This window comes from Dreissena polymorpha, chromosome 8 (genome assembly GCF_020536995.1).
Source record: "Dreissena polymorpha isolate Duluth1 chromosome 8, UMN_Dpol_1.0, whole genome shotgun sequence".
NCBI lineage: Eukaryota > Metazoa > Mollusca > Bivalvia > Myida > Dreissenidae > Dreissena > Dreissena polymorpha.
This window is the reverse complement of record NC_068362.1, coordinates 19,716,473-19,742,430: the sequence shown is the minus strand read 5'-3', so window position 1 is coordinate 19,742,430 and position 25,958 is coordinate 19,716,473. Positions and strand designations below refer to the sequence as shown.

The 25,958-nt window shown below is 36.8% G+C and overlaps 1 protein-coding gene across 5 annotated transcripts; it reads right to left on the bottom strand.

The window, feature by feature from the left end:
• On the bottom strand, positions 1–25,621 carry LOC127840324 (kelch domain-containing protein 1-like). 5 transcript variants are annotated; one of them, XM_052368724.1, is made up of 10 exons: positions 25,488–25,621; positions 23,712–23,808; positions 19,522–19,722; positions 18,912–19,064; positions 17,370–17,524; positions 14,592–14,682; positions 13,592–13,744; positions 12,092–12,247; positions 8,968–9,141; positions 1–334 (listed from the first exon to the last, which is right to left on the bottom strand). In XM_052368724.1, the coding sequence occupies exons 3-10, from the start codon at positions 19,718–19,720 to the stop codon at positions 270–272; spliced, it is 1,146 nt and encodes a 381-aa protein (XP_052224684.1). In that variant the 5' UTR covers positions 19,721–19,722; positions 23,712–23,808; positions 25,488–25,621; the 3' UTR covers positions 1–269. The 5 variants fall into 5 exon arrangements, with proteins under 5 accessions (XP_052224684.1, XP_052224686.1, XP_052224685.1 ...); XM_052368726.1 differs by lacking the exon at positions 23,712–23,808 and having other exon boundaries at positions 25,488–25,584; XM_052368725.1 differs by lacking the exons at positions 23,712–23,808; positions 25,488–25,621 and adding an exon at positions 23,405–23,513.
• Positions 25,622–25,958: the final 337 nt, after the last annotated feature.

The window sequence follows — 25,958 nt, the reverse complement described above, 5'->3', positions numbered from 1 at the left end:
TCATTCGAATTTATGTATTTAAAAATGTTTATTACAAAGGTAAACGTGGAACTAAATGATGAAACATTACAAGCATTTGAAGCACGAAAATACCCTGAATTTAATCAATACACAAGAGCATGAAAATCAATGTCTAAAAATTCTGAGCACATTTCATTACCATAAACATTTGATCATGAATACAAGTACTTATTTGGTGTATATTCACCAGTAAGTACAGGTGAGTATTCAAGTTTGTTAGTACATAAATAGATAAAAGTTTATACAAATCATGAACTCCCTCCATCCCCTCCACTGTGCACCTGAGTTGTAGACCCACCTTTGAGTATATCACCTGAAAATAGAAATAATTAATCAACTTGCATTCAGCCATTGGATGTTGATCATTGTGTATTAAGTATGCCCAAAGTTATATCAATTAGTGATAAGGATTAGTGATCCTTTTGAGCCTCAAATGTGACACTGACCTTGAGGAGATGATTTGTTGTTGTTTAAAATTCACCAGTCATTGATCTCTGGTGATAAAAAAAAGTGAGTATTACCATCAATTTCTTTCTATAAATATACTAAACTGGCTTTTTATAAGTATACTAAATTTGATTTTTCTCAGTATTGTAAATTTCATGAGTATAGCTCACATACCTTAAACAAGAGGGTCCGAAAGGCCCAAAGTCGCTCACCTGAGATAACAAGATAGTATTGGAACAAATCTTCTGGCCAAGTTTCATAAAGATCGGAAAATACATGTGGCCTTTAGAGTGTTAACAAATAAGGAAAAATGCCCAGCCCCCTGGCAGCCATGTTTTCCAACCAACCGGCATCATTTTTTAACTCATCCAAGATATTATCGGGATGAATCTTCTGACCAAGTTTCATGAAGATCGGACAGTTAATGTGACCTCTAGAGTGTTAACAAGATTTTACTATAGCTATATTAGGAAAAATGCCCCGCCCCTTGGAAGCCATGTTTTTCAAGCAAACATAATTATTTTTGAACTCATCCAAGATATCATGGAGACCAATCTTCTGACCAAATTTCATGAAGATTAGACAATAAATGTGGCCTCTAGAGTGTTAACAAGGTTTTACTATAGTGTTGTTTATATTAATACACCTACAAGTATAGTTGTGTGTAACCTTTATTAATAACCTGTTTAACTGAGGGATTCGATTGACCTGAAAACATCTAGCGTGGTTTGAGAATATTGAAGAAAGAAAATAAAAGAATTAACAAGTTTACAACACGAGTTTGTCATTTTTAATACTATACATAGCTAAACCCCAACATAATTTATTAGGTAGTTTAACATTTTGTTGCAGGACATGCCCTGGTTCAATTTTGGGTATGATGTTTGTATTAATGTTTGTGTGACATGACCATTTTACCTACAGTGTACATGTATGGGTAGTACAGTAACATGCTGATGTTTGTGTTGATTAATAGGTAACTTAGTTAATGTTGATGCCATCTCCTTGTAATTGTGTTTCATTGGTTCATAACTTATGTTTCTTACATGTTAAGCATGCAACAGTGTTCCCTCATGCTTTTATTGGAAGAGACATAATTTAATGTGTAACCCAATTTTTCACCTTGCTAGTGGAATGGTTGTGAGAAATTGATTATATATAAACCATGTAATTTCAGTGAATATGGTGTTATATGTCAAGATTAGTATTTTATATCTTTGACTATTTGACAATGTTCATGAACTGTTTGGTTATGATAATTAATGTTAGAATAAGTAGTACATGTGGTTTAAAAAAACATAGATGTTGCAATTCGCAATTTTAACATGTTGGTCACATTCTGCGTTTTCTTTTGGGCAATTTAGTTTTGATGATATAAATGTAGACATTGAAATGTTGGCCTGCATATATGTGATGTATGAATGAAGTCCTTCATTTGGCCAATCTTGGACAATTATGTTAGTTGTCTGAATGATTATCGAGGCCAACATGTCAATTCTGTTAGTTTATATACATTTCCATGTAAGAAAACAACAACAACAATTAAATAATACAGCATAATTTTCTAACTATTTAGACATTTTTTTAAAGGGGGGATGTTGTATATATTAATACACCTACAAGTATAGTTGTGTGCAACCTTTATTTATAACCTGTTTAACCGAGGGATTCAATTGACCTGAAAACATCTAGCGTGGTTTGAGAATATTGAAGAAAGAAAATAAAAGAATTAATAATACTACAGTCAAACCTGAATTCAGCGGTCAGTCAAGGGAAATGATCAAAGTGACCGTTGTCCACAGGTGACCGTTGAATTCGGATCACAATTTTAAGAAGGTTGGTCAGTTGGTAGTATTACTACGTCGTTACCCCACCCAGTCGTTTGCATACAGTGTAAAACAAATGCTCATTGCATTAACAAAGCATAATAACAGCATTAACTTACGTGTGTACATTGAATAATAGAGAATAATAACTTTTTTATTGATTAAATTTCATACTGTTAAATTAAAGCAATGACTTTATCAACGCTGGTATAATTGTTTACTCATGCATCTCATTCATTCAGTAAATAAAGCTTGTCACGTTCCGTTGACGTCACGTCCGTAAAAGTCTAAAAAGCGGATTCGGTGTCATAAACCGATAGTACGGTGTAATTGTACCGTTCTAATTCAAAGAAATAGCGGTCATTTAATTTAGCGATAATTACTTTAAACAAGTCATAAACTTTGACATATTTTCTTTTAAAGATACCCCCACAATTATCCCCGGAAAAGAAACCTTCTCAACACCTTATAATTTGTTTACTCGCAGCGGGCCACTTTTATAATATCATAGACAATAACCGCTTTCAGACGCTTTAAACGCAAAATAGACGGACAAATAATTCGCTTTTTAATTTTCGCGACTCGAGACAACTGACGCGTGACCGTTGATTTCAGGTCAAACATGAATTTCGGAGTTGAATATAGTGGCCGCTGGCCGTTATGGTCAGGTGGCCGTAAATTCAAGTGTAATATAGAGTGTTTTTCTTCGGGGGGATTCCAGACTGACCGTTGTCTGCAGGTGACCGGTGAATTCAGGTGGCCGTTAGGTCAGTTTCGACTGTATACATAGCTAAACCCCAACAATAGCCATATATAGCCATATAAGGAAAAATGCCCCTCCCCTGGTGGCCATGCTTTTAAAGCAACCAAAACCATTTTCTAACTCATCCTAGACATAATTGGGACCAATCTTTTGACCAAGTTTCCAGATGATAGGAAAATAAATGTAACCTCTAGAGCGTTAACAAGGTTTTACTATAGCCATATAAAGAAAAATGCCCGCCCCTGTGGTGGCCATGTTTTTCAACCAACCAGCATCATTTTTTAACTCGTCCAAGATATTATTGGGATGAATCTTCTGACCGAGTTTCATGAAGATCAGACTATAAATGTGGCCTCTAGAGTGTTAACAAGATTTTACAATAGCCACATAAGGAACAAGATGTGTTTGTGAAACACAATGTCACCCTATATGACGTTTGACCTTGAAGGATGGCCTTGACCTTGACCCTTCACCACTCAAAATGTGCAGCTCCTTGAGATACACACGCATTTCAAATATAAAATTGCTAGCTGCAATATTGCAGAAGTGACATTACATGAGCAATTTTGACCTATATATGTGACCTTGAAGGATGACATTGACCTTTCACCACTCAAAATGTGCAGCTCCATAAGATACACATGCATGCCAAATATCAATTGCTATCTTCAATATTGCAAAAGTATTCATAAAATAAGCAATTTGGGCCACATATATTTGACCTCTGACCTTGAAGGATGACCTTGACCTTTTACCACTCAAAATGTGCAGCTCTATGAGATACAAATGCATGCCAAATATCAAGTTGCTATCTTCAATATTGCAAAAGTATTCATAAAATAAGCAATTTGGGCCACATATATTTGACCTCTGACCTTGAAAGATGACCTTGACCGTTCACCACTCAAATTGTGCAGCTCCATAAGATACACATGCATGCCAAATATGGAGTTGCTATCTTCAATATTGCAAAAGAATTCATAAAATGAGCGATTTTGGCCACATATATTTGACCTCTGACCTTGAAGGATGACCATGACCTTGACCTTTCACCACTCAAAATGTGCAGCTTCATGAGATACACATGCATGCCAAATATGAAATTGCTATCTTCAATATAGCAAAAGTTATTGCAAAATGTTAAAGTTGGCGCAAACCAACAGACCAACCAACAGACCAACCAACCAACAGACAGGGCAAAAACAATATGTCCCCCACTACTATAGTGGGGATCATAAAAATGCCCCGCCCCTTGGCAGCCATGTTTTCCAAGCAAACGTAACCATTCTCGAACTCATCCAAGATATCAATAAGTCAAATCTTCTGACCATATTTCATCAAGATCGGACAATAAATGTGGCCTCTAGAGTGTTAACAAGGTTTTACTATAGCCATATAAGGAAAAATGCCCCACCCCCTGGCAGCCATGTTTTTCAACCAACAGGTATCATTTTCAAACTCGTCCAAGATATTATTGGGATGAATCTTCTGACCAAGTTTCCTGAAGATTGGACAATAAATGTGGCATCTAGAGTGTTAACAAGATTTTACTATAGCCATATATTGCCATATAAGGAAAAATGCCCCGCCCCTTGGCAGCCATGTCTTTCAAGCAAAGGTTACCATTTTTTTTCTCATCCAAGATATCATTAGGACAAATCTTCTGAGCAAGTTTCATGAAGATTGGAAAATAAATGTGGCCTCTAGAGTGTTAATGAGATTTTACTATAGCCATATAAGGAAAAATGCCCCACCCCTTGGCAGCCATGTTTTTCAAGCGAACGTAACCATTTTCGAACTCATCCAAGATATCATTGAGACCAATCTTCTGACCAAATTGCATGAAGATTGGACAATAAATGTGGCCTCCAGTGAGTTAACAAGGCAAATGTTGACGCTGCACAACGGAGGACGGACAAAAGGCGATCACAAAAGCCCACCATGAGCATGTTGTGCTCAGGTGAGCTAAAAAAGTAAATCATTATTCAAGATATAGGCTATTTGTGAATGCTTGTTTGTGGTACTTAATTTTTTTATTTTCTGTGTGTGAAATGTTCCGTTTTGATGCTGATTTGGATTGGCACTCTTTGTCGGAGTCAGGTAATTGTTCAATTAAATGACAGCCTGACTGATGCACTGGGCCTAAGTTGACATTGACTCAGACTGACCTTCAAAAGTGTTTTGCCATACTTAAACAACTGCAGGCATCAATGAGGATAATGACCATATATTTAATGTTTATTTATTGTTTAGTATGTGTTGTATGTGCTATTGTGACTCCTTTTTATTTACAGAAATGTATTGCTTAAGTTAGAAAATAAAAACTGCTAGCAAAATCTATGGAAAATTAAAACTGAAATGATCCAATCTAACAAGCTGTTTTATGTAAACTTATTTAATAAACAAGAGGGCCATGATGGCCCTAGTTTGCTCACCTGAGAGGAGTCGGTTCATTCAATCTTTACCAAATGTCAAACTTGACCTAGATATTGTCCAGACAAACATCCTGGTCAAGTTTCATCATTATTAAATGAACCAAACTTCTGGCGTATGGAGTGTTTTTGTTTTTGTAAGATTTTACCTGGTGACCTATATTTTGAGTTGACCCCCCTTACCAAACATCAAACTTTGCTTACAAAAATAAATATTTTGACCAAGGTTCATAAAATCTGAAACAAAATTGTAACCTCTAGTGTTTACAAGGATTTTGTATAATATAATGAAAATTTGGACAATCTAAGGGCAATAATTATGGCATTAATTATGTGATTTTGCTCATTATCAAACTTGACTGTGATCTTTCAGCAACTTTCATAACGAATGCTTGAGAAGTGTGAATGCTAGAGCGTTTACAAAGCAAATGTGGACGAACGGACGGCGGACAAAGACCAATTCTAAAACCTCACCTGAGCAATTAGGTGAGCTAAAAAGTGTGTTTCACCGATCTGAGCCATTTTCCAACTTGTCCGAGAAATCAATAAAACCAATGTATTGATTAAGTTTCATGATGATTAGGCAAAAAATGAGACTTCTAGTGTTTGTTCACAAGGTTTTTCTCTAGTCACATAAGGATACTGCCCCCCCCCCCCCCCCTGGCGGCCATGTTTTTTACCAATCTGGACCATTTGCAAACTCATCTGAGATATATATAAAACCAATCATTTCACCAAGTTTCATGATGATTGGGCAAAATATGCTGTTTTTACTATATAAATATAAGAAAACTGCCCACCCCCCCCCCCCCCCAGCAGCCATGTTATTCAACTGACCGGAACCATTTTTTAACTCAACACTCGTATCAAGGAAAACAATGTTCTGACCAAATTTCATGAAAATTGGGCCAAAAATGTGACTTCTACAGTGTTCGCATGTTTTCACTATATACATATAGAGAAAAATGCTCCGCCCACTGGCGGCCATGTTTTTCACCGATCTGGACCATTTTCGAACTCGTTCGAGATATCAATAAAACCAATGTTTTGTCCAACTTTCATGATGATTGGGCAAAAATTGTGACTTCTAGTGTGTTTACAAGGTTTCTCTATAGGCAAATAAGGAAAACTGCCCCGCCAACTGGCAGCCATGTTTTTCAACGGACCAGAACCACTTTTGAACTCAACCAACATATATTTAAGACAAACATTTTGACAAAGTTACATGAAGATTGGGCATGAAATGTGACTTCTACAGTGTTTACAAGGTTTTTCTTTTATTGACCTAGTGACCTAGTTTTTTACCCAGCATGACCCAGTTTCCAACTCCATCGAGATATCATTGGGACAAATCTTCTGACCAAGTTTCATGAAGATCGGACAAAAAAATGCAGCCTCTAGAGTGTTAACAAGGTATCTCTATAGCCAAATAAGGAAAACTGCCCCGCCCACTGGCGGCCATGTTTTTCAACAGACCAGAACCACTTTTGAACTCAACCAACATTTCGTTAAGACAATATTTTGACAAAGTTTCATGAAGATTGGGCATGAAATGTGACTTCTACAGTGTTTACAAGGTTTTTCTTTTTTTTGACCTAGTGACTTAGTTTTTGACCTTGCATGACCCAGTTTCGAACTCGACCGAGATATCGTTGGGACAAAGCTTCTGACCAAGTTTCATGAAGATCGGAAAAGAAATTTGCTCTCTAGAAAATACACTGTATTATTATGAAAACATTAATAGTCAAAGGGGAGTAACTACTGTAAACTTAAATGCAATATTTAGAAGAGTTGTCTCGCATGTTACATGCCTTAATTCATGATTGTTTACAAGCCTTTTTACTTTATAAATATAAGGAAAACTGCTCGTCCCCCTGGCAACCATGTTTTTCAATACACCGGAACCATTTTCGAACTCAACTCTCATATCAAGGAAACAAATGTTCTGATCAAATTTTATGAAAATTTGGCCATAATGTGACTTCTAGAGTGTTCACGTGTTTTCACACTATACATATAAAGAAAAATGCCCCGCCCACTGGCGGCCATGTTTTTTCACCGATCTGGACCATTTCCGAACTCATCTGAGAAATCAATAAAACCAATGTTTTGACCAACTTTCATGATGATTGGGCAAAAATTGTGACTTCTAGAGTGTTTACAAGGTTTCTCTATAGCCAAATAAGGAAAACTGCCCCGCCCACTGGCAGCCATGTTTTTCAACGGACCGGAACCACTTTTGAACTCAACCAACATATCATTAAGACAAACATTTTGACAAAGATACATGAAGATTAGGCATGAAATGTGACTTCTACAGTTTGTACAAGTTTTTTCCTTTTTTTTACCCTAGTGACCTAGTTTTTGACCCGGCACAACCCAGTTTCGAACTCGACCGAGATTTCATTGGGACGAAGCTTCTGACTAAGTTTCATGAAGATCGGACAATAAATGTGGCTTCTAGAGTGTTTACAAACAAATGTGGACGGACGTACGGACAGAAGACGGACAAAGACCGTTCACAAAAGCTTACCTGAGCAATCAGGTGAGCTAAAAAAAAGGTGCCCAAGATTGCACACGCCTACTTGTTTATTGAAACATCATTTTGGAACAAAACTGACGTAACTTTCTTTTTGTTTTGGGAAAATGTCCTTAACCTTATTTCATAGAGTAAACAAGATGTGTTTGTGAAACACTATGTCCCCCCATATTTGACCTTTGACCTTGAAGCATTACCTTGACCTTTCACCTCTCAAAATGTGCAGCTCCATGAGATACACATGCATGCCAACTATCAAGTTGCTATCTTTAATATTGCAAAAATTATTGCAAATGTTTAAGTTTGACGCAAACAAACCAACAAACAGACATGGCAAAAACAATATGTCCCCCAGTATAGACTGGTGAACATAAAAATATCTGTATCTCGTGAAGTTGTTGAGTCAATACCATATTTATTTTTCTGTTTCAGCAATAGTGACCTGGCCTTTGACCTCTGATAAAAGGTCATGCATAATTCCACATGGCCCTTCAAAAGATATAAAGTTTTGTACAAGAATCTTCAGCACTTTAGCAGAAATAGCTGGATAAAGTTATATGATATGTGTTTTTTTCCAGTGACTTCAGTTGTTGCTCTGGGACAGAGGAAGGTATTGCCAGACATAGGTTAATGATAATATCTTATTTATTTTTCAACTTATAACAATATTTCAGTGTTTAAGTTACACATAGACTGACAGACGAACAGACAGAGGAAAGGACTGAACAACAGACAGACAAACATAACACAGAGTGTGTATACCAAATTTCTTGATAATATCTTATATAATTTTTAAGTTATTACAAGTTAAAGAGTTGAATACAAATTTAAGTAACAGCGAATCGAACATTGACCTCTGGTGAAAAAAGGTTATGCATGGTTATTATATTTCCCTTTATGACAAGTCAATTTCAACAAAAGCCAATATTGTTCACATACCAGTGAGTATCGTGTATGTATCTGAGAAGAGTTTCTGGCAGGACATGGTCTGTGGATCGTAGTCCGAGGACCCTCCGAATACAACAAGGTTGTCCCTGACTACAGCTACAGAGTGCTGTCCCCTGGCGGCTGGAACATCACCCCCAACCCCCGGCTGCAACCACTGGTAGGTCTCTGATACAATGTTACACACATCTTAGAAAGAGTCTTATTTTGGGAAAACTGGGCCAAATGCATGTGGGTGAACTGTCATCCAAGATAAGCCTGTGCAGTCGGAACAGGCTAATTAGTGATGACACTTTCTGCTTGAATCTTCTTTAATGTTTGAAGGAAGGCTTTTCTTAACAACAAGAGGGCAAAGATGGCCCTAGTTAGCTCACCTGAGAGGAGTCGGTTCATTCAATCTTTACCAAATGTCAAACTTGACCTAGATATTGTCCAGACAAACATCCTGGTCAAGTTTCATCATTATTTCATCTGCGAGTCATGATCAATGTACCTATGAAGTTTCATGATCCTAGGCGTAAGCATTCTTGAGTTATCATCCGGAAACACTTTTTCTAAGTTGAGTCACAGCTTGACAGCCATTGTGTGAATACGTTTTTTGGCACTGTGACCTTGACCTTTGACCTAGTAACCTGATAATCAATAGGGGTCATCTAAAAGTCATGATCAATATACCTATAAAGTTTCATTAACCTAGGCATAAGCGTTCTTGAGTTATCATCCAGAAACCATTTTACTATTTCAGGTCACCTTGACCTTTGACTTAGTGACCTAAAAATCAATAGGGGTCATCTGCGAGTCATGATCATTGTACCTATGAAGTTTCATGATCCTAGGCCTAAGTGTTCTTGAGTTATCATCCGGAAACCATTTTACTATTTCGGGTCATCGTGACCTTGACCTTTGACCTAGAGACCTGAAAATCAATAGGGGATATCGGCCAGTAATGATCAATGTATCTATGAAGTTTCATGATCCTAGGCATAAGCGTTCTTGAGTAAGTATCCGAAAACCATTTTACTGCTTTGGGTCACTGTGACCTTGACCTTTGACCTAGTGACCTGAAAATCAATAGGGGTCATCTAAAAGTCATGATCAATGTATCTAAGAAGTTTAATGATCCTAGGCATAAGCGTTCTTGAGTTATTATCCGGAAACCATTTTACTATTTCGTGTAATCATGACCTTGACCTTTGACCTAGTGACCTGAAAATCAATAGGGGTCATCTGCGAGTCATGATCAATGTACCTATGAAGTTTCATGATCCTTGGCATAAGCGCTCTTGAGTTATCATCCGGAAACCATCTGGTGGCCGGACGGACCGACATGAGCAAAACAATATACCCTCTCTTCTTCGAAAGGGGGGGGGGGCATAATGAGAAAACTGTCCCCCCCTCCCAGCAGCCATGTTATTCAACTGACCAAAACCATTTTTGAACTCAACTCTCGTATCAAGGAAAAAAATGTTCTGAGCAAATTGCATGAAAATTGGGCCAACAATGTGACTTCTACTGTGTTCAAATTTTTTCACTATAAACATACAGAGAAAAATGCCCTGCCCACTGGTGGCCATGTTTTTTCACCAATCCCAACCATTTTCAAACTCGTCCGAGATATCAATAAAACCAATGTTTTGACCAACTTTCATGATGATTGGGCAAAAATTGTGACTTCTAGAAATGTTTACAAGGTTTTTCTATAGCCAAATAGGGAAAACTGCCACTATATACATATAGAGAAAAATGCCCCGCCCACTAGCGGCCATGTTTTTTCACCGATCTTGACCATTTTCGAACTCGTCCGAGACAACAATTGAACCAATGTTTTGACCAACTTTCATGATGATTGGGTAAAAATTGTGACTTTTAGAGTGTTTACAAGGTTTCTCTTTAGCCAAATAAGGAAAACTGCCCCGCCCACTGGCGGCCATGTTTTTAAACAGATTGGAACCACTTTTGAACTCAAACAAGATATCATTAAGACAAACATTTTGACAAAGTTACATGAATATTGGGCATGAAATGTGACTTCTTCAGTGTTTAAAAGGTTGTTTTTATTTTGACCTAGTGACCTAGTTTTTGACCCGGCACAACCCAGTTTCGAACTCGGCCGAGATTTCATTGGGACAAAGCTTCTGACCAAGTTTCATGAAGATGGGACAAGAAATGTGGCCTAAGAGTGTTTACGAGCAAATGTTAACGGACGGACGGACGGACATACGACGGACAAAGAACGGTCACAAAAGCTCACCTGAGCAATCAGGTGAGCTAAAAATCTATTTTAAGCAGAAAGTTTCATCCCTGATTAGCCTGTGTGAACTCTGTGGATGACACTTAAAGCACATGCATTAAGCCCAGTTTTCCCAGAACTTGTTCATACGTTTCCAATGACATTTTCTTGATACGACTATTACATAATCCATAAATAAATAGTTTTTTTAACCTTTCCAACATTATAACTGTTTTGGGTAAAATATTGATAACTAAAAACCTACAGTAGCTCAAACAAATCTAAAAGTCCCAGTAAAATCTTAATATTTTAGTAAGAAATTACCACCTTTAAATCAAGCATTGACAACTCCAGGAAACTTGTTAGTCCCTTATCCTATACAATATTGAAATTTACCCAATATAACTGGAGAAGGTTATTCACACTGTTGTGTGAACTGTTTGTTTTACTGTATTTCATTGATTTAACCCTTTACCACTTAGATGAATATTTTGACGCATTTGTAGTCCCTTAGAAAGTTTAATTTAATTAAGACTTTTCTTACTAGATTCAAGTTTATAGGGCTTCATTTCCTATCCTTAGATACTGATGAGCAGCAAACAGCATACAACCTGAACAGACTGCGAGTTACTCAGAGGCTGTTCTGGTTTTATGCTGTTTGCACATAGCCATTTTCACTTTGCTCCTGAGAGGGAAAGCATTAAACTTAAAGCATGCTTTATGCTCCAAATGTATAATTGTTCCTCCATAACCTAACAGGTAATGATTTAGTCCAACTGGCCGAGGATAACTAGGACATTTTTGCCACAGCAATTGTTATAATACAGTGAATCTACACAAAGAGAGGGAAACATTTTAATCATGCACAATTTTACAGTTTTTCTTTACCTGTGTCAAACACATGCAGGTCTGCTAAATGCTTGTCATCCACCCCACGTCCTCCGACCACCACTACCCGGCCTCCCATGGCTGTGGTGGAGTGGAACGAACGTGGAGCAGGTAGCTGCCCTGTTATCTTCATGTCCATGTTCCATTTCCTTGTATCTGAAGAAAACAAGTATAACCCTCTGAGAAAACCGGGTTTAATGCACATGCTTTAAGTGTCATTCCAGATTAGACTAAGCAGTTGCACAGGCTAATCAGGGACAACACTTTCATCCTAAACTGGAATTTCGTAATGAAGAGACTTCCTTTAAAAGAAACAAAAGATGTGTTCGTCAGAAACACAATGCCCCCTATTGTGCTGCTTTGAAATAATTTATTTTTTTTACCTTTGACCTTGAAGGATGACCTTGACCTTCCACCACTCAAAATGTGCAGCTTCATGAGATACACATGCATGCCAAATATCAAGTTTCTATCTTCAATAATGCAAAAGTTATGGCCAACGTTAAAGTTTTTTCGGACAGACGGTCAGACTGACATACACACATACTGACAGACATTTTAACTGCTATATGCCACCCTACCGGGGGCATAAAATTGCCCTTAAAGCAGAAAGTGTGGTCCCTGATTAGCACTTGAAAACTGCACAGGCTAACCTGAGATGACACTTTCAAACATAAGTACTGGTTCTAGGCCCAGGAAACAGACTCGAGAGCGTTTATATAAGCCTTAGGCTTTCAATGCAATCGAGCTAAAATATAGGTTTAAAACTAAACATGTATTAAATCCTGTTTTTCCTGAGCAAGGCTACTATGTAACTTTCATATCTACAAACCTCATATTGTGTATGCTTGAAGGATTCATATGTTGATAACCGTCCAATTTTATTATTGGTATATAAATAATAGTTGTTTGTAAAGAAGGAATTATACTGCGCATTATTTTGTCTTTATTTTTACCCTTTGGCTCTCCGATTTGTATTTTGAATATTTTGACATTTCATTTTTACAATGTATATGTTAAAATAAAAGTAAACAAAGATCTAAAATACTTAGAGTTAAAAAAAAACAACCTGCGTCAAACTAAATTAATGTTTTAAAAATATTAACAATATCATGCCAGGCCATCTTTGGATGACGATTCTTACACATTAAGTCTCATCTAGCAGTGGTACATCGATACAGTAATTGCTTATTCAGATTAATCAGGGACCATAAATGCACAATTCCAGGGTAGATTTGGTTAATTATAGCACTAAGCTGGTTTAATACATTTATGTTTTTATGAAAATTAATGAAAATTTCTGATGGAAACTTCAGGACATATTTATAGGTTATAAATGAATTAAGACTGAATCAAATAGGAATACTATAGCATTTGTCAAATTAGAACAGCTTTTTGACAGCTGCCTACGACGTCCAGGCATAAAATTATATTATAAAGCATCCAAAAAAATCCTCAAACTGGAAGAACTAAAACTTCCAGGAAAAACTAAGTGCTCACCAATGTTATACATGTAGAGATCATTAGTCCTCTTTTCTGTATCTCGTCCACCAAATATCACGAGATTTCGGCCGACAGCACACATGCCATGGGCTGCCCTAGCTGTGGGAAGACCCAGGTTCATGTGCATCGGTTGGGACCACTTGTTACTCACTGCAGAAAAGCCAAAGTAGTCAAAGTAATAAATAACTGACAGGAGAACAAATAAGAGCACACTAAGGAAAAACTGTCTTAACACATTTATGTCTAGTGGACTCTTCCCATCCTTCTAAATTGGATCAATTTGTTTCCAAAATTAGGGATTTTTAGTACACTTATTTCTATATTTAGAATATTTCTTACATAAATTCCTTTAAGCAAACAGCGCAGACCTTGATGAGACGCTGCATCATGCGGCATCTCATCTGGATCTACGCTGTTTGCCAAGGCATTTTTTCTAGACGCTAGGAATAAATGGGTTAATGCATGTGCGGAAAGAGTATTCTGTGCAGTCTCAAGAGTAAAATTAGTAACACTTTTATGGAATTTAACGTTTAAAGGATGTCTCTTCCGAACGTAAATCCAGCCCCTGCAGAGTCTTCCCTGATTAGCCTATGCCAACTGACCAGGCTAATCTGAGACGACACTTCCTGCACTAGCTTTAAACCCCGTTTTCCCAAAGAGCAGATCAAATGTATAGATCAATTTTGTTTTTCATATTGATAAATACAATAGTTGAGAATAGTTGCATAATAAAAACACAATTAGAGTAATTTAAAGCGTTTATTCACATGCTTGCTGATAAAACCCACATACAAAAAAATAATAAATTAGTATCAATCAAGGTCAATGTTGCAAGCATGGAGGATTAATAAATGATTGCACACGTGATTCATATTTTAAAATCATAGTAAATTCTGTAGATTGCTTTCTGAAAGTTCTTCAAAATTTTAACAATTTTTCAAGTTTGGACACAAATTATTATGTATCTGGCATGTACTCAAGGGTCAGGGCCACTTACACGTGTCATACACATAGAGATCATTGAACCATCCAAACTCTGCTGCCTGTTGAGTCCTCTCTACCTCTGCCACACCACCCTCATCATCCTCCTAAAAGATGCCAACATTCTCAAATGAACCACCTCATTCTGGGGAAACAAGGCTTAATGCATGTGCGTGAAGTGTTGTCAAAGATTAGCATGTGCAGTCCGAATCGGCTTCTAGTCACCCCCAAGTGACTTGTGGGCCATTTCAGGTCAACAATGACCCAATGAGCGCTAATAAGGGACAACACATTTGGCCTAGACCGGACGTTTGATTAGAAGAGACTTCATTTAAATACATAAAAGCTGAAAGTGTCTATCCAGATTAGCATGTGCAGAGTGCACAGAATATTCTACATATCTCTAGATTTAAAAAGTGAACAGTGAGTAATTTTACACTCAACAGATCTTATCTATTGTTCTGCAATTAATAAATTATCATGTTATCCTGTTATTTAATATCTTTGTTTTCATAACAAACCTGAAGATGTAAATAGAGCTATAGCTCTGCCCCATTCATTGGAAATATTGAGGTGTAAACTACTTGCTGCTTGAAGATTGTCTAAAATTTTGCATCATATGAAATATTGATGGGCTATGAAGTTCATTCATCCTTCACAAGTTTTTGAAAATAAAAATGAAGCATGCATGTAAATTACTTGTAAAGCGTTTGAGTAAAACAAGAGGGCCTGAAAGGCCCAAAGTCGCTCACCTAAGATAACAAGATATTATTGGGACAAATCTTCTTACCAAGTTTTATTAAGATCGGAAAATAAATGTGGCCTCTAGAGTGTTAACAAAGGTTTCACTATAGCCATATATGGAATAATGCCCCGCCCCCTGGCGGCCATGTTTTTCAACCAACTGGCATCATTTTCGAACTTGTCCAAGATATTATTGGGATAAATCTTCTGACCAAGTTTCATAAAGATTGGACAATAAATGTGGCCTCTTAGAGTGTTAACAAGATTTTACTATAGCCATATAAGGAAAAATGCCCCGCCCCATGGCAGACATGTTTTTCAAGCAAAGGTTACCATTTTTTTAATCATCTAAGATATCATTGAGACAAATCTTCTGAGCAAATTTCATGAAGATCAGAATATAATGTGGCCTCTAGAGTGTTAACAAGGTTTTACTATGGCCATATAAGGAAAAAAATGCCCCGCCTCCTGACGGCCATGTTTTTCAACCAACCAGCATCATTTTCAAACTCGTCCAAGATATTATTGGGATGAATCTTCTGACCAGTTTTCATGAAGATCGGACAATAAATGTGGCATCTTGAGAGTTAACAAGATTTTACTATAGCCATATCAGGAAAAATGCCCCGCCCCTTGGCAGCCATGATTTTCAAGCAAACGTTACCATTTTCAAACTCATCCAAGATATCATTGAGAGGAATCTTCTGACCAAATTTCATGAAGATTGGACAATAAATGTGGCCTCTAGAGTGTTAACAAGGTTTTACTATAGCCATTTAAGGAAAAATGCCACGCCCCCTGGCGGCCGTGTTTTTTCAATAAACCAGCATCATTTTCGAACTTGTCCAAGATATAATTAGGACGAATCTTCTGACCAAGTTTCATGAAGATCAGAAATAAATGTGGCCTCAAAAGAGTTAACAAGATTTTTCTATAGCCATATAAAGCCATATAAGGAAAAATGCCCCGCCCCTTGGCGGCCATGTTTTTCAAGCAAACGTTACCATTTTCGAACTCATCCAATATATCATTGAAACCAATCTTCTGACCAAATTTCATGAAGATTGGACAATATATGTGGCCTCTAGAGTGTTAACAAGGTTTTACTATAGCCATATAAGGAAAAATGCCCCGCCCCTGGCGGCCATGTTTTTCAACCAACCGGCATCATTTTCGAACTCGTCCAAGATATCATTGGTATGAGTCTTCTGACCAAGTTTCATGAGGATCGGACAATAAATGTGGCCTCTAGAGAGTTAACAAGATTTTGCTATAGCAATATATAGCCATATAATGAAAAATGCCCCGCCCCTTGGCAGCCATGTTTTTCAAGCAAACGTTACCATTTTCGAACTCATCCAAGATATCATTGAAACCAATCTTCTGACCAAATTTCATGAAGATTGGACAATAAATGTGGCCTCTAGACAGTGAACAAGGCAAACATTGACGTCACACAACGGACAACGCACAACGCATTACGCAAAACGGACGACGGACAAAAAGTGATCACAAAAGCTCACCATAAGCACGTTGTGCTCAGGTGAGCTAAAAACAAACATTCTGAGCATCAAAACCCAAAGTTTCAAGTCAAATGAAAGCCCAGATTACTGACTCTAGCAAATCTCTTAATGCCCTTCACATCACATTATATTATAGGCAAGGTTCATGAACATTCTTCAAATAGAATAGGAGATATAGAGCAGACACTATGATGGAGGCTAAAACCTTTGACCTTGAAGTATGACCTTGAGCTATCAGATCTGATTCATAACTTGTGCACATTCAAATTATTCCCTCAACATTTGAGGCAAGTTTCATGAAAATCCTTCATAGGGTATAGGAGATATTGAAAAGACATTAAAGTATTAAAAACAGACCAACAGACTGTTGGAAAAAATGCATTCCTATGAATGCCCCACAACACACCACACACACTACACACACACACTACCTTTTTACTGGGTATTTACAATGTAATACAGGCTTGTAAATGTGCTGACTGACACAGTTTGCATGTTGAAATGTCACAACCCATTAATCCACTTACATCTTCCCAATCTTCATCATCGTCATCATCAACCGTGGCCTTAGGACCAAAGCCCCCAAAATAGTATATACGGGTATCAATAACTGCTGCCTGCAACTTATCTCTGGGGCTTGGAGCAATGCCTTCACCTGTCAGCTCAGTCCACTTCAGTGTATCTACATGTAATAGATATTACAGAAATCCACGTGACAGCACATTTCAAACTTCACACTAAACATTTTATGTGCCTTGTATCAGTCTGCTATCATAACTTACAAAAGCATTTTCATGTGACAATTACTTCTAAATAAACTTGACATGAAATACATAAAATTTAGTCAGAAACCACAGCCACTGGCTAGTGGAGAAATAACATTCTGACATTAGACATTTTAATTTTCATTTAGTTTTAATGAACAAATGCTAAACCACAATTTTCTTCATCAAATGAGTCGCGTTCTGGGAGCAACTGGGCTGAATACATGTGTGTAAAGTGTCGTCCCAGATTAGCCTATGCAGTCCGCATACACTTTCCAACGAGAATGGATTTTTGTTTAGAAGAGTCTCTTTTACATTTAACAAGACCTGTTTTTGAGAAACACAATGCCCCCTAATGCGCTTTAAAATCTGCACAGCAATTACTTAAGATAAATTGTTAAGTCAAACTTTACCAAAAATCAATGGAATAGAACAAAACTCACACTACTGTTAGTTATGTACAAGACAGGTAGACTCACATACCAAAAATCAGTTAAATATCTGAAATCCTGTCGCAAAAAACTCTGGAAAATTGTTATTACAGAGAAAATGTAAGTCAAAGGCCCATAACTTAGCCAAAAAAATAAATGGACCAGAACAAAACTCACTCTTCACCTGTAAGTCATGTAGGTAGACTCACATACCACACATCAGCTCAATATCTGAAGGCATTGCATAAAAAAACTCCAGACACCGGATATTTTCAATGGCCAACCCCTATAACATTGCCAACAAACGATGTGTTTGTGAAACACTATGTTCCCATATATTTCAACTTTGACCTTGAAGGATGACCTTACCTTTCACCACTCAAAATGTGCAACTCGATGAGATACACATGCATGTCAAATATCAAGTTGCTATCTTCAATATTGCAAGTGTACATTAAATGAGCGATTTTGACCCATATATTTGGCCTTTGACCTTAAAGGATGACCTAGACCTTCCACCACTCAAAATGTGCAGATCCATGAGATACACCTGCATGCCAAATATGAAGTTGTTATCTTCAATATTGCAAAGGTTATTGCAAATGTTAAATTTTGCACAAACAAACAAACCAACAAACTAACCAACAGACAGGGCAAAAACAATATGTCCCCCACTATAGTGGTAGGGGACATAAAAATCAATGGACCGGAACACAGTCTGCCAGTAAGACGAAAAGTCCAACTACTATATGTCAACCTACCAGGGGCATAAAAATTCAATAAAAGCAGAATGTGCGATCCCTAGTTCGCCTGTGCAGACTGCATATGCTACTCTGGGACGCATCGAGCCCAGTCTACCCAAAACGCGGCTTACCGAGGTCAAGCATATGAAGACTGCCCAGCCAGCCAGACTCTTGGTTGAGACCTCCAAACAGGTACAACTTGTTACCAACCGCAGCCAGGCTGGCAGCTATACATGCCTCCGGTCTGGGAGTCTTTGTGTCCAGCTTTGACCAGCAGCCAGATTCTGTGAAGAAATAAGCAATAGATTAAATATATGGACATCTTTATGTTTTCTTTAATCATTTTTAAGCCTCGCATGTAAGAGATCTTCAGACTCATTCCAATGTACTAGTGTTTCAATTCACATGAATTTCTTCTAATGCAAGACATTTCACTGCTGTGTTGACATCAAATTAATTATGGTTATTTTTAAATTGAAAAAAAAATGAGAGTCCAATGTACTAGTGTTTCAATTCACATGAATTTCTTCTAATGCAAGACATTTCACTGCTGTGTTGACATCAAATTAATTATGGTTATTTTTAAATTGAAAAAAAAATGAGAGTAATGCAAAAGTTGGAGACCATGCCTATCACATGTATAATCTAGGCAGGAATTCGAACAAAAACAGCAAGTTGAGACTTTGTACATTATTTAATATGACAAGAGCTCCATGTAAGCACTGTAAAACATCATCAAACCTGCATCGTAACACAGGAGATCATTGCTCTCCAGATCTCCATCTTCTGTTTGAACGACACCACCAAACAGGTACATCTTGTTTCCCACCGAACAGCCACACTGGCCTTCCCTTTTTGGAAATGGACAGTCTTTGGCACGTTTCCATGTCAATGCTATGTCACTTGGTATGGATAGTTGACTGCTGCTTGGCTTCTCCATTTCTGCAAGAGGAAGTAGATATAACCCTACTTAAACAATATAGTGCATACCTTTTTGAACAATTATAGAATGTCATATATGTTAGTACTTCACAGTTAAATTACCCATTTGCTTTTTCCTATAGAAAATACAATGAAGTTTAATATAAGCTATTTAAGTTTCAATATTTTTAATGTTTTCTTCATCAATCTGACAGCCTGGTTCTTTCCTGTCGTATTACATTCAGTACATTCAAGTTCAGCCATCAGCTTTTAAGATTGATATGTATGCAATGTTCAACACTTCCAGTAGTCAACTGGACAATGGCTAGCAATATTTGTTAAAGGACTACTAAAATCAGCAAAGTAGCTGGTCAAACATTCTAGTTATTTTCAGATATCGCTTAGTGTCAAAATCAGGATGTTTCATAACAATTGCCAATGCATATGACCTTATGGCTTTTCGGCATAAACGCTATATTTCACTTAACACCATGTTAAGGTAGCGCACCTCTAATGGGCACATATCCAAATATAATCTAATTAATTATTTTCTTAATCAGCATCATTTCACTGAACTACATGCAAATTTGTAGGTAGGCTTTCCATGCTTTTTAAAAAAATATACCGATTTTTTCAAAACCACCCCCACGCTCGGCTTTTGTCCAGTTTATTTTCACCCCTGGGGTATATAAAAGTTCCATAATTCATTCAAATTTCCAAATATGGGCATGCAGTTGGTGTGTACAGATGCTGTAAAGGTGTTTAAAGTTTAAACAAGATGAAATAAGTATTCTTTTACAGACATTTATTTTTTACAAATTTTTATCTATGGAAGAGCGCTATGAAATGTAAGTGATTTCAGCCAAGTAAAAATTGGGTCGGTTAAAAACAAAGTGTCATAAAATTCAAAATAGTATCATTTAAGTCATATTTTAAACTTAGTTATTATAGAAACACTATATACAGCAAAAATACCAAGAAATAGACAGATTTACCGTTTACTTTTTGAAATAAAAATAAAAATGCAACATGCATGGTTCGTATTTTCAACAGTAAATCACCCAATTTCGCCATAACGTTGTTTTTATTTTAATAATTGAAGAATGTGCATAAAAATTGCAAAATATTTTACAATAAATATAGCTTATATGCCATATTAAATCAAATTACGTTAGAAAATAAATAAAACGCGTCGCAAAAAAGTATACGTCGTCGGCAGGATTTGAACCTGCGCGGGAATATCCCAAAAGATTTCTAGTCTATCGCCTTAACCACTAGTCTACGGCACCTAATAGTAGGCTCTTCAACCTTCGAAGAAATCGCGGGAAATCATTAGAGGTGCGCTACCTTAAGGCAAAATACACACATTTTGATCAGAATTGTGTTCAAAAAGTTTATAAAAACAAACGTTTGCCATTTCTAAGAAATACACATGTATGTGACATCATAAAGAGAATTGTGAACATGCCTCTATTTTACCTAAGCTCGAGTCTGGCATATTCCCAATAAACACGCAAGAATCATGTTATTCAATGTACGCACATCCAGCCTTGTTATTATTTAAATATATCAACTCATGGACAAATAAATTGAATTAAGATTAAATTAGTACAAACTATTTCTTGGAAAATGGGGCAAAGTGTAAGTAAATGTCTATGAAAAAAAACAACAAGAATTGCATTTGCCTACATTTAAATGACTTATTTGGTAAGTTGACATGGAAGTTTTGTTTTGACAGATGATACATGCATATTTAAACCTCAAGCAGTCCAATACACAGGAAGAGGACTAAGGAGTGTACCTGAGACCCCAAGGAAGTGTTCACAAGGTTTCACAGTACTCAACACCTAAATACCATGATTTCAAACAAACAACTATCACTCAGCTCTGATATACAGGATTTCATAATGTTCTGAGCAAGTTTTAAGACATTTGGGGAAAAAAATGTGACTTCCTAGGCCATCAAAGGGTTTTACTTAAGCTACATAAGGAAAACTACCCAACGTAATGGCGGGCATGTTTTTTTTCAATGAAAAATAATAATACACATTCAGACCAAGTTTCATTAAGACAAGGTAAAAAATAATAACTTCTCGTGATGACAAGCCTTTTCTATACTCTGACCGTGAGACCTAGTTTTTGACACACATGATCCAGTTTGGAACTCGTCGTTCTCATAATTTCTGGCAAATATATACGAAAAATGTGTTGGAAATTTTTATGAACACAAACTTTCTCCATTTTCTAGAAGTAAACACACATGTGCACTATGCGAATGACTCCGTGAAGTGAGATGTGGGGCATGCCTCTATTTGACATCCAACCACAACAGGAGCCCCAATTGAATATGTGTAAATCGAGTAACGCGAGGTGCATGCATCAAGAACTGTTTTCATTCAACCAATAATCAATTAATTCTAAATTTAGATATGTGCAAGATTTATACAAACTATTTTTTGAAAATCAGTCCAAAAAAAATGTAAATTTATTTCAAACATCATCGTGTATCAGTCAGCACTATATTTGTTTGATATACAAAATTGGTGTTTTGACAGTTTTTTTAGGTTGTATTATATACAGAATACTGCCTAATGCTATCTTTGTAATTGATTTGGCCATGACATACAAAAGCAGTCTGCTTTTAATTCACTACGATGCATCTATTAATAGCAATTTGCGACCCCTATCATAAAAACACCATGCTGTGAATGCCTGATAAAACTTTAATTTGCTGATAAATCGCTGATAAGGTGTCAAAAACAACACTGGTGCACTCAAGTAGTACAAAAGGTTTGCTAATAGGGGGCAATAAAGGGATTAGCAATGGTAAATTTAAGCCAGACTGAGCTCTAATTTTAGTGTGAACTAAGATGTGTAACGTCTTTAACGAATGTCAGGACAAATTTTCTCACATCAGGACAACGGGACAAACACGCCCATAACAGGACTGTCCCGCCAGAGTTGCTATGCACTGTCTATTGTCCAAGGGTGCAAAAGTTGGTTACCATTGAAAGGGCTAAGGTAGTTGCAATAATTCAACTCTCAGCTTTATAACCTAAAAAGTTGCTGAGAGTTGCAATGCGCTGTCTATTGCCCAAAGGTGCAAAATTGTATCACCACTGCAAAGGCTAAAGAACACTGATACTGCAAAAACTTATCTACCTTTACCTGTTTATAGCACAAACTCATGCAAATGGTACCATTAAAGCAAGAAATAAATGCTTTTTATTTACTTTATTTTTTCGTACGCTCTATCAACCATATTGGGAACTGTTGTTCTATTGCCAACAACAAGTGTCGCTTTCTGTTAGGTCGCAGTACACCAATCTTTCGCACATCGTGATATTTGATTAGCCCTCAGTCGATAACGATGTCGAATCGTTGTCGAATATTTACAGTTCGAAATTTCAAAATGAAAATGTCAGAAAGAATAGTGAAATATCGTCATCTTTGTAAGGTTGCATGCAAAGGATAACGTCCACAGGCTGCCATTCAGGTAAATGTAATGTGTTTGTGGAGTTTGTTCATTGCTTTCCTTAATTGGCAACGAACGAAGTCTGTTGATCTGTGCGCAAAACTGCGATTGTGTTTATGAACAAGTTAATATGTACTCCGAGAGGCGCCATAGCAAAAGGTATCAAAGGATCCGGGAGCAGTTTATATGGACTAGGGAACCCTGATACTGCAAAAACGTATCGTTTACCTATCTTAAGCACAAACTCATGCAAATGGTACCATTAAAGCAAGAAATTATTGCTTTTAATATACTTTTTTTTTTTTGTACGCTCTATCCACCATATTTGAAAACCTGTCGTAAATTTGCTGACTTAGTGTCGCTATTGGTTAGGTCACAGTACACCAACCACATTGTGATATTTGATGTAGCCTCAGTCAACAACAAATACTGTGTTGAAACATTGTCTTTTTTAGGTTGCATGCTAAGGATAATGTCTGCAGACTGCCATTCAGGTAAATTTATGGGGTTTTTTTTAAATTTATTAATCACTTGCCTTAATTGGTAACGAACGACGTCTGTTTAGTGATCCGCTGCGGAGAACTGTAATTGTGTTTATGAAGCCTTCAAGGGATGCATGTGGACTCCCACACCTGTCATAGCAAAAATTATCAAAGGCTCTGAGAGTCCGTTTATATGGACTAGGTGTTCTCCCAAAGCAAATTGGATTGGGAAAACACATTACCAAAACAAAATCAGTGCTCCAGCTAGCAATAAATAGAGGGGCGCTGCGCCCCTCTAAAATTTGCCCCCTTAATAAGCGCCCCTCTATTTTTCTGTCAATTGCCCTTTTGGTCTCTACAGTGAATTCCTGTTTTCAGACTGTATAAATCGCCAGAAACATCAACATGAATACACAGATAACACCCTTAAGTTACCGGTACATGACTGCCTGGGGCGTGTTAAGTCAACACATTGTGAACAAACAAGCACCAAGGGCATGGTTTGTTATCAGATCACTAATTAGCCTTTTGTTGCAGACGATAGTAACATGCTGTGAGAGATTATCTCTGAGGTCACGCTTGGTTAGGCACAATCACACTCAAATGAAATCAAACTCAGCACTATTGAATTTTTTTAAACTTCTGAAGTCTTTGGCTATGATTTTTTGTTTGCAAAAATAGTGATTTTTAATTCAAAATACCTACTAAAATTTGAAAATTAATAATCTTTTTAATGCGAATATGCGGTTTATTTTTAGTCCGAAATTACGACATGGAAAAACATATTATTTGTGTTTGGATTTTATTTCTTAACTTTAAAATACTGTCTGTCCTCAATCATGATGCATTTTAACATGATTAGGGGCAGACAGTTGTTATTTCAACAAATAAAGAGCTTGTTTGGAAGGAGGATTTATCCCTCTGCAAGTAAAATGTAATTTTGATATTATCATATAATTTCGCGACCTAACAAAACTTTCAACGTTGTTGACATTAGTTGAAATAACGTGTTGTAAAATAAATATATCCTATTAGTAACAATAACAATGTTTCATTTTATTCTCCAGACTGGATGCTACTTCATGGTGACATTGATCATTGTTTAGACTTTAAATTTGTCAATATAGATTTTTGTTTGAATTAATATTATTCATTTATTGTGGACAAACATTGGTTCAAAGTTATTAATAGCAACGAATTTAAGTGGTGACTGTCACAACGTTTTTTTGACCCAGTGAAACCCCTGAATTTATTTCATGTTTTCTTCGTTTCTTCTACAAGGCCACTGATGCTGAAACTGGAACCTGAAAGATTAACATGCAGTTCAATGATGTTAGGTGATAAAAAAACATCAAAATTCCCCCCCCCCCCGACACACACACATCGGAAAGAAATATGATATCTACATATCTCTAATGCGTATAGTCGAATGCTAGCCCAAGTCTGTTATGAAATTGGCTACTAAGTTGTTTTCCTTAGCGCCAATGTAGATAGTAAAATATTTATTATAATTTCATTTCACAAAATGAGGAACAGCATACAATTGGTGAAATCATCCAATGCACTAATGTTTACAATTCATAAGTATATAGTATAACCAAAGTATATACTTAAGTATTTTTATAACCAAAATACCCTATTTTCCAAAATTACGCGTGAAATGTGCCCTTTTGGGGGAAGCTCCCCTCTATTTTGAAAAGCTGGCTGGAGCACTGAAAATCAACAACAGACTTCATCATTTCTACAATTTACGACCATTTATTGAGATACATTTTTACATATATAAAAATAGCACCATTGAATTGCAATTGTGTTGTTTTAATACTTACTTTTTGTTTATGTCTACGGTTAAAACGCGAATTATGTGAACTGTTTGGTATCTATTTCCCGCAAAAACCAATGGTCGTTTTGATGAAATGAAAGGAAAACAATCGATTAGTTACCGGCGGGTGCAATGAGGTTACATTACACTATTACCGGTATTGCATTTGTTAATGGTTATTTCTACAAATTCATATTTTATATCAGAAAGCACCGTGCCGGTACAAAGCAGTCAATAGACTGTCCCGTCAGAGAACATACTTCTGTCATTTTATGTCCTTGTCACAAATAGGGTGCACTGCCAGGGAACATTTGGGAGCAACTTACTAGCCCCCCCCCCTTTCTAAATTTCATTTTAGCAAATTAGTAACGTTCATAACTCAGTCCAATGACACCCAGATAGATGGTTAAGTAAAATTGCCCTTTCTTGTCATATGTACAAGTTATCACTGTTATACAAACTGAAGATGACAAAAACC

Excerpts from the sequence above, each read along its gene's own strand:
- LOC127840324 (XM_052368723.1), bottom strand. Across the intron at positions 13,745-14,591 it reads TCTCTATGTGTATGACACGT|TGAGTAACAAGTGGTCCCAA; the intron begins GTAAGTGGCCCT and ends GCTTTTCTGCAG. Across the intron at positions 9,142-12,091 it reads CCTGCATGTGTTTGACACAG|AGACCTACCAGTGGTTGCAG; the intron begins GTAAAGAAAAAC and ends ACATTGTATCAG.